At 28.1% G+C, this 9,954-nt stretch overlaps 1 protein-coding gene across 1 annotated transcript; it reads right to left on the bottom strand.

The window, feature by feature from the left end:
* Nucleotides 1–1,005: 1,005 nt before the first annotated feature.
* Nucleotides 1,006–3,530, bottom strand: LOC108459344 (subtilisin-like protease SBT1.1). The gene has a single exon (XM_017758702.2). It carries the CDS (start codon nucleotides 3,388–3,390, stop codon nucleotides 1,084–1,086), a length of 2,307 nt encoding a protein of 768 aa, XP_017614191.1. The 5' UTR covers nucleotides 3,391–3,530; the 3' UTR covers nucleotides 1,006–1,083.
* Between the last annotated feature and the right edge of the window lie 6,424 nt (nucleotides 3,531–9,954).

The following is a 9,954-nucleotide window of genomic DNA, read 5'->3' as shown; positions in this document are numbered from 1 at the left end:
CAGAAAACAGTGGTTTTTTTTTTCAGTAAAGTTATCTAGAAATTATGAAAATTTTTTATTAAGAGTTGGATTATATTTTATTTTTTTATTAATAAAATAGGTAAATTAAACTTTTTGGGTTAAACCAAAGGGTAAATTAGTCCTTTTTATTAAAAATTTCATCAATTTCTAATGTTAAAAATCGACATGACTAACGAAATAACTAAACAGGTATGCATGGAATGTCACGCTACCTATTTTGACGTATATAGACAAATTTTTAATAATGGAAATAGATGAAATTTTAACAAGATGACCAATTTACTCTTTGATTTAATCCAATGTACAGGGACTAATTTATCTATTTTTTTAATAAAGAGAGTAAAATGTAATATGACTCCTAACTAATACAAGGGCCTCTATGGTCTACTTTTACCGTGTTATGCTAGATACATCATCATTGATAAGTATAGGGCAATGATGTTTGAACCAAATTGGATCAATCAAATGAACCAAAAATTAATTAAAGTACCGGTTCGAACAATTGCTTTGAATTGATAACACAGAGAACTAGTACAAACTAGTTGAAACGACTAAAAAATAAGTTGAATTGAGTTTTTTAATATTTTTTCAACTTTTAATAAATTTTTTTAGTTAGACTGATCGAACTAATGATCTAACCGATTCAACTACCTATTCAATTCTAAAAATCTTATACTTTGTGAAGCTTGTAAATTTAACTCTCGTACTTTTATTTGTTTAATTTTAATTTTTTACTTTTAAACTATTCAATTTTAGTTTATGCATTTTTGAATTTTAAAATTATATTCTTAACTCAAGTAGTAGTAATTAAATACGTTCGTTTAAATTCAATTGTTACTCCTATACTATACGTATAGTTATTGATTTAACAATTATCCTTTTATGAATACTAAAATTTTAAAATTTAAAAATAGATGGACAAAAAAGAAAAATTAAACTACACGGACTAAATCAGCAACTTTTGCTAAGGATTAATAGCACATCTTAGCCAAAAAAAAATTGTCTTTATTTTCCTTCAACAATCAGTACATTAATAAGATATCAGTCCATGGTGACTACAGGCTATTTCCAAGTCACTGCAATGGGACTTTTAACTCTGTAATTACCAGAAACCCACATTAAGGAACCAAATGCTGAGTTAACAACCGGTTTCTTTCGACTCAGTCCAATGAAACTCACTTTGTAACTCAGTTTCTGATTCAACTTCTTAAAACTCAATACTTTAGGCCTTACAATCACATATGCTCCTTTGGGTGCTTCAACTGATACTCTGTATGTACTTTTAGGTATCCCAACATTTGTAACAGTCCTTTTGTATGTGACCGTAACATTTCGAGCCTTTCGATTGAAGTTCACGGCGAAAGACGGGTAATTCAGGTCACCGGGTTGCATCGCCAATTGCTCCTTACATTCTATGAAACCCTCTTCAAACAAGGCTATTTGTGACTCATTATACTTGAGGCCACATAAGTAACTTATGTAATCGTCCGCGGTGATATCATAGATTAAACCGGGATCAGAAGCTTTGATAGGATCGACATGACCCGAACCGATACCGAAAGGAGTTGCCAAGGCATGAGATTTAAGATCGCTTATAGGTTTTCTCTTGTTGTCTATGGTATATGCAGTTGTCATGAGTGCAGATTTGATTGCTGCTGGGGACCAATCTTTGTGCTTCGATTTAATCAACGCAGCAATGCCACTAACATGAGGGCACGACATTGATGTACCAGACATAATGTTGAATGATACCCTTCTTTTATCGGACTCGAGTGTGCTGGGACTTGTCTCAGCCGGCCATGCTGCTAGGATATCCACTCCCGGCGCTGTTACATCCGGTTTGATCACATCCGGACCGGCTAAATTCGGTCCTCTCGATGAAAATGCAGCGAGTTTCGGTGCACGGTTACCATACGTTGTGCCTTTGAACACAATGGTGCCTATGGGTGCTTTAGTTGAGCTCACATACTTAATCACAGCTTTACTAGTTGAAGTACCTAATAAAATATCAGGCAACACATGAGGTTCATTTGCAAGATCTTCACCGACAGTACTCATTACTAAAACCCCAGCACCACCGGCCAATTTCACTTGTTCCCCTCGTTCGCTCTGCGTCATATATTCGTCTCCTGGTTCACAAATCACTAATTTGCCTTTCACAAGCTTAGGATTAAGTGTACCAGGGATACAATGTTCAGCACCTGTAACACCTGCAGTTTTGCCATACACAATTGGTAATCCCTTTAAGGCCTTACCGGTATAAAATGAAGACCCTTCGAAGGTTTCTCCGTTTCCAAGTCTGATAATTGCAGGGAAGCTTCGATCTATAGTACTAGCCGCTACAGTCATGATCCATGGCGCGGTGTTAACCGCCGTGTACGCCCACGGTCCACTATTACCTGCACTAAAGGCCACAAAGATCCCACTTTTAAAAGCAAAATATGATGCTATAGCAAGGTAATCTTGCCAATAAGGCACAGCTTCAGATGTTGAACCTAATGACAATGTCAACACATCAACACCATCTTCAATGGCTTTCATCATAGCTGTTAAAATATCAATGGTTGAACATCCCGGCCAACATACTTTATACGCCGCTATCCTCGCCGTGTACCTCATTCCGGCAGCCGAACCATTAGCCACGCCGAAAAGATTAGCTTGTTCCACGAAATTCCCACCTGCTGTTGAAGCTGTATGTGTACCATGACCAGATGCATCTCTTGTAGATACATATTCATTTGTTTCATTGATTTTCCCACCTGCGGCGAGATACCCACCGTAGAAATACCGAGCACCGATTAGTTTCTTGTTACAATTCGACGGTGAGAATTTAGTACCTTTTTCACAAGTACCCCTCCATCTTTCTGGTACCGGAGATAATCCATGGTCTCGGAAACTAACATGTTCCGGCCAAATCCCACTATCCACCACACCAATTATTACATCGGAATGTAAATTAGAACCACTCCATGGTCCATTTTTCCCTTTCTTCCCTGTTAAGCCAAGAAAGAATGGACTCCGAGTAGTGTGGAGGCTTAGCATTTTATCAGGTACCGCCGATATGAACCCTTCCATGTTTTTCAACGGTTCTAACTGTTTACTAGACAGCTTTGCGGCGAAACCAAACAAGGCGGTTTCATAGGAATAAAGTAGCTCCGGTGGTGTGGCTTCGAGTTCATCATCATCAGCTAAAGACTCAAGGACAGCTTGGTGCCATGGTTTGGTAATACTAACAAGGGAACTGAAAGTGTTGGTGATCTTTGTCTTGTCCATGCGAACTATATACGTTCGTTTGTCGGTTGAAGCAGTTGAAATGGCGGCCATTAATGCTAGTAGCAGCAACATTATTGCAGCATTAAAGATCTTCATGGTAGCTGAAGAAATAGAACAGTTAATGCTGTATATAGTCAAATTAATGGTAGGGATAAGGCAAAGCTTTGAAGCTATATTAATGTCGCATGTTTTGGATAGGCTTAACAGTTATACCCTCTCGCACTATTTCAAAATTTTCACTTAATTCACTAAACTATTTAAAAGTTTTTATTTCAGCCACTAGTCTGTTAAATTTTTTTATAATCCGACTAGTAAATACTAAGCGACAATTTAACGATCGGTGCAGTAGATAAATATTCATACAAGTAAAAGAAATTACTTTATATCTAATTCAATTTAACGGTCAAAATCAAAAAACGGAGAAGAAAAATGTTTAAATTTTGTTTTTGCAAATTCATAACATACAAAGCCATTTCATGAAAAACAAAATTAAACGGTAAAAAAGAAAAAGAATCAGAGTTATCAATTGACGTAATCGGTGCGAATAGGAAAGATTATATAATAATGATTAAAATAATACAGTGACTTAAATTAAAAGTTTTGAATAATTTAATAAATATTTTGTAATTTTTTAAGTTAACTAATGAGCTTAAATGTAATTAAACCATTTTGTTTTTTTTTCTTATAATGAAAAATTAGTCTCTATTTTATTATATCCAAATTTGTGCTTTATCCTTTACATTTAATTTATTTTTAATGAAAAAATATTTTATTTATATTTTTTATTTATATTTGAAAGGTAAAGAAAGGGATGCCGAGATTCAAACTCGGGATACGGTGTCAAATAAGACATGAAAGCAAAGCATGGTTGTGATCTTTAAATTATATATTTGGCAATTCAATTATAAATATATATTTTCTATAAAATAAGGGTTAAATTTTACTATTAGTTTATATGTTTTGAAAAAATTATGGATTTAATCCATTTACTTTAATTTAGTCCTTTTAATCCTTATATCTTTTAAATTTTAAAATATTAATATTCACAAAATGATAACTATTAAATTCATTAAGTTAAGTTCTATTATTTCTAAAATTTGATCGTCTAATATATTATCATATGAAACACTATATCAACTTATTATTTTCACATATTACTAATTAAAATTGATTAATTAATTAACGACTATCATATACATCAAAATTGAATTTCAAAATTTGAATAGTATAGGGACTTAGAATGATCCAGTTAAAGAATATGGATCAAATCTACAACTGTACGCATATTACTGAATTAGTAATTGAATTTAACTGCTTTTGTTTGGTCAGGATTAAATTTTTAAAATTCAAAAAATATAAAGACTAAAATTGATCAAATTAAAGTACAGGGACTAAATCCACAGCTTTTGTAAAGTATAAAGACTAATAACAGAATTTAACCTAAATAAATTATTTTATTCTATGGTACTTTAGTGTTTTTATTTTTAAAAAAACAATAAAAAAAGAAAGCATATGGTGAGATTTTTTTTTTTTTTTGGCCATCAACGTATGGTGGGATTTAAGTCCATATCATTTGCACTGATAAAACTTCAATTTTATCACTTAATCGAATTTTATTTTAAAATAATTTGTACATTTAATTTTATTTATGGACACTTTATTATCTCAATCTATCATATATATTTGTACTATTAATAATATCTCGATTGAGTTGGTACCACGAGTCAACCAGCACCAACTCGATTAGAAAAATTATAAAAATATCTTTCCATGTTTAAAACATTTTATATTATTTACTTTAGTCTTTTAATTTTAAAAAACAATAAAAAGTATGAAAATTTTAGAATTTGAACCTATGAAAATTATATTGAGAAAATCTTAAATTTACCACTCAACTAAATTTTATTTTGATTATTTTATACGTTTTAATTTTATTATGCATATTTTATTTCCTCCATCAATTGTATACTCATACTATTAATAAAATCTCGACTAAATTGATGTCTACACACTTACACTTACGCATGTGATAGAATTTTAGTATTAATAATGTTATTGATTGAGTTGGTATCACAAGTTAACTCGGCATCAACTCAAGATTGATGAGATATCATGATAAACAATTGTAATGCATTTACAATTCTTAATATGATATATTTGTATGTTTAAATTTCATTTTACTTAATTTATTTTTTTTCATTTCATTCTCGTACATATTACATGTGTTATTATTAATTAGTTTCAAACCATACGTTTCATTATTTATTAAATATTTTTAAACATCTCGTTATATTTTAAATACATAATTTCTATACATATGTACATATGATAAAATTTTGGGAGAAACTATAAGTAGGTCCTAACATGATTTAATGATTGCTCGCATGTGTATGTTATATATCAAAAGTCTCATGTGATTTGATAATGACCAAATTTTAGAGTGAAGTACAAAGTTATTTTAAGAGGTTAAAACAAATAATAATTTTGAAGGATTAATAATTATTATATTAACTTGTAATTTCGATATAGATAAATTTATCATTTTTTGTGGGGGAGTAGTGTGATTTCGGAATGACTCACGTGCATATCTTGCCAAAGGAGCCACTCACTAAGTCATGATGGCTCACATGCATATCCCAACAAAGAATTTCCATTGTCCAAGATATTCCAATTGAATTATTCTTCTTCTTTTTTTCTCTTAAAGAAATATAAGAGCACGTTGAAATAAAGTTATTTTAACAATAAAATTCAATACTAAAATATTGTACTAATATTAAATCCATAAAATAAAGGGTTAAATAATTTTCAATCCTTGAATTTGGCAATTTCTCTTACTAAACTTAGTAATTGTTCTTATATCGGAGCCTAAACTTTTTTTTATCCAGGTTAGTCTCTGATATTTTCTTCAAAATTCCTAAAGTTTAGATCCCAATGTGAGAACAATAGTCAAATTTAGAGACTAACTTAGACAGAAAAAAGTTCAAACCCTAATGCATAACTATTAATTTATGATATAATATATCATATTCAAATGTCTGAAAAGTATAGGGATTTAAAACATATTTCAACCAAGTATAATAGTAAACAATAATATATAATGTACTACTATTATATATAACTATTTTATATTATAGATTGTAATTAAAAGTATAGTATTACATCGATTATAATGTTTATTCATTAATGCATATATAAACTATTAATATATTATATACTACATGATATGATATAACATTATATAATATAGTAGGAAGGCTAACTTTCAAATGTATTAAAAGTATAGGTACTTAGAACATATTTCAACCAATATAATAATAAGCAATAATATATAATAATTGATATATAATGTACTACTATCGTACATAACTATTATTATATCATAGATTATAATAAAAATATAATAATTAGTTTATTTTGAGTTTAGGTAATAATGAGTACATTATTTATTTGAGTTTGAGCTTAGTGTAGAAGTGTTCATGGGCAGGGTCGAGTTTGGCCCGAGCCTAAGCATATGTTTGCCCAAACCTATTTTAGACCCGTCCATATTAACTTTTTTATAAATATTTATATTATTTTAATTTATTAAAATTTTTTATATAGTCATTTAACATTATTTTAATATTTACATGAGAGTAATATTATATATTTAGTATAGGTTTATTTTTTAATGTGTTATAAATTACATCATATATAAAAATAACATAATATAAAGTATTATAAACTTAAAAACGGGATGGGATAGGCTTGGGCTTGAGGCTCAAGCCTTGAATGTTCAAATCCAAGCTCGATCTATATTTTAAACGGGCCTATCTTTTTTGCCCAAACTCATTTTTCACGTCTAATATTTTTACTCAAACCCTCTCAAATTTTGAATGGGCCTTGGTGCAGGCAAGTAGCCCGACCCATGAACAGTCTAGCTTAGTGTAATATATTTGGGTTTTGGAATAAATATTTTCGAATATAAGTATTAAATTTATAAATTTAATAAGAAAGATAAAAATTATTCAATTGTCAATATAATATAATAATGATCAATAAAAGATATTTTCGTTAATTCATATAATATTATAAAATAATAAATTATACCTACAATAAGCACTTTAATTCTTTTATATAAAATAGTTTTATTAAAGATATATAATTTATACTTTTTAAGGCAAATTTAAATTGTGTTTGTCATTGTATAAAAGTAAAATGAATTATTACATTGAAAATTAAAATATTTAACTTATAAAATTCAAAATTATCTAAATCAGTCAAAGCCTCTCCAGCTCGATCTAACCCCGAGAAAGCCCGAGTCCAAAAGCTGATCCAATCCCGAAAAAATTTGAGTCCAAAGTAAGCTCGCCCAAGCCCGCCTGTTCGCCAGCTCTAGATATGATTATTAGTGTCGGGATCGAAGGAAAAAACTATTTGGATTTTGGTTCATAGATTCATAATATTCAAAGCTATTTTATGAAGAAAATTCAACTGTAGAAGAGAAGTGAAATGTGAGGTTTTGATTGGTGCAAACAATCGAATAGAGAATGTTATATAACAACAATTTTAACAAATCAAAAACTTAAATAAAAACTTTCAGATAGTTCAATAATTATTTTGTATTTTTAAAAATAAATGACCAAATCGTAAACTTATTAATAATTTAATAACATTTGGTATAATTATTTTGTATTTTGTTAAATTCAGTTCATTACAACATCATTTTTAGTTGCATGATTACCAAATGAGTAATTTTATTTAAAAATATGATATCAACAAAATTGACAAAAATTTTAACAATGTCAACAATTGGACTTGATTTTCAAATCTAAAAATTAGAGGATAAGTTCTTGAAAATAAAAGTACAGAGACTAAATTGTAAATTTGTGAAGAGTACATAGAAGTTTATGACATATTTTAACATTTATACTACAAAACATTTACTATTAATATATTTATAATTGTAATAAATATTTATTATTATTTTGGTGAATAATAAATATTTATTATTAAAATATTAATTTTGAATATTTTCAATAATATGTGATGAATATTATTTAAAATTATTATTTTTAAAATTTATTATTAAATAAAATTGAAATATTTATTAAAATAATAAATTATATTAATAATTTATTATATGACTAAATATAAATAATTAAATAGGTATGTTTAATAATATTGAAAAATATAATATTTTATATTAATATTTTAATAATTTTAAATATTTTTAAAATAAAATAAAAATTCTTATTAATATAATAATATTTTTAAATGTTTTTCAAAAGGGTAAGTTATTTTATAGGAAAAATGGCTTATTTTCCGTTGACATGTAAATCATTTTCCGTTAGCTAAACTATTTTCTACGAAACAAACACAACAAAATATAAAAAATAATTTTTATAAAATCTTTTACAAATTGAGCCTTAAACTCCTATTTGATACTGACATCCTTGCTTCAAACTAGTACTACGATCGATCCTTACCTTATTGGGTTCTATTTGGCTACAAACATGGATAGCTTTATTATGGTCTAATTCTAGTTTTAATCACTCTATTCAATTGAAATTTGATATTTAATCCTTCTACTTTAGTTAATATCATAAAACACCACGTTATTTTAGTTATTGAGTTATATATGGCCATTGTTTGGGTCAAAATTAAAATTTTAAAATTTAAAAATATATGTGTAAATTAAAATAATTAAATCGATGAATAGAGACTATATCAACAATTAATGCATATAAAGAGATTATCAACAAAATTTGACTTAAACGATCTAGCTATTACTGTTTGAGTTAAATTGAAATTTTAAAAGCACATGAACTAAAATTGATCAAATTAGATTACAAGAGTTAAATCCTAACTTACCTATAATATAAAGATTAATAGCAAAATTTGATCTAAAGAAATATTCTCAGACTTGATATCTTGAGTAAAAATTTAAAAGGCATAATGACAAATTTAGCAATCAATACTTACATCTTTTATCGATTTGACCCTTATTTGTTTTTTAATTAAATTTGGCCATTAACCTTTTGAAAAGAGAAATTGCTTTTTATAACGAACATACTTACTAAAGCATTATTTTTTAACAATATTGGCGTGAGAATGTGTGTGGCAGTCTACTTGTACTTCATGTTGACATGATACTATTCATCATATATGTCACACCAACAAATTATTTAAAAAATTTCAAAAATTAAAAAAAAGTCATAAAAAAGTTCATAAAATTAAAAAAGTAGCATAAAACACGCGCAGATTACTATCTGCCATGTAATGTTTAAAAAGTTAATTTTTGTGTATTTTTGTTAAAAAATAAATTAACTATTTATAAAAGGTTGATAATCAAATTTAAAAAATTGTAAGAGATCTAGGACCAAATTTAGTTAAATACAATAAGGGTTAAATTCAGGGCCTTTTCCCAATGGTATAATTTGATTATAGGGCCTCTCAAATGTCAATTGTTCAATTTAGTCTCTTTTAGCTTTTATTTAAATGGAACAATTGTAATTTTGACCATTTTTAAAAGTTTAAATTTTAATTCAAGTCATTTTAATACAATTTTTCTAGCTTTGACCCCCTCAATTTTTTTTAGTTTTATCTCAGTTCCCCATAGCATAACTCTTAGCTTTGTCCATGGCTTAAATTGATTAAAAAATATAAAAATTAAGAGTTAAA

The sequence above is a fragment of the Gossypium arboreum genome, chromosome 12 (genome assembly GCF_025698485.1).
Source record: "Gossypium arboreum isolate Shixiya-1 chromosome 12, ASM2569848v2, whole genome shotgun sequence".
Classification (NCBI taxonomy): Eukaryota; Viridiplantae; Streptophyta; class Magnoliopsida; order Malvales; family Malvaceae; genus Gossypium; species Gossypium arboreum.
The sequence above is the reverse complement of the archived record's forward strand: the minus strand, read 5'-3'. Positions and strand labels throughout refer to the sequence as shown.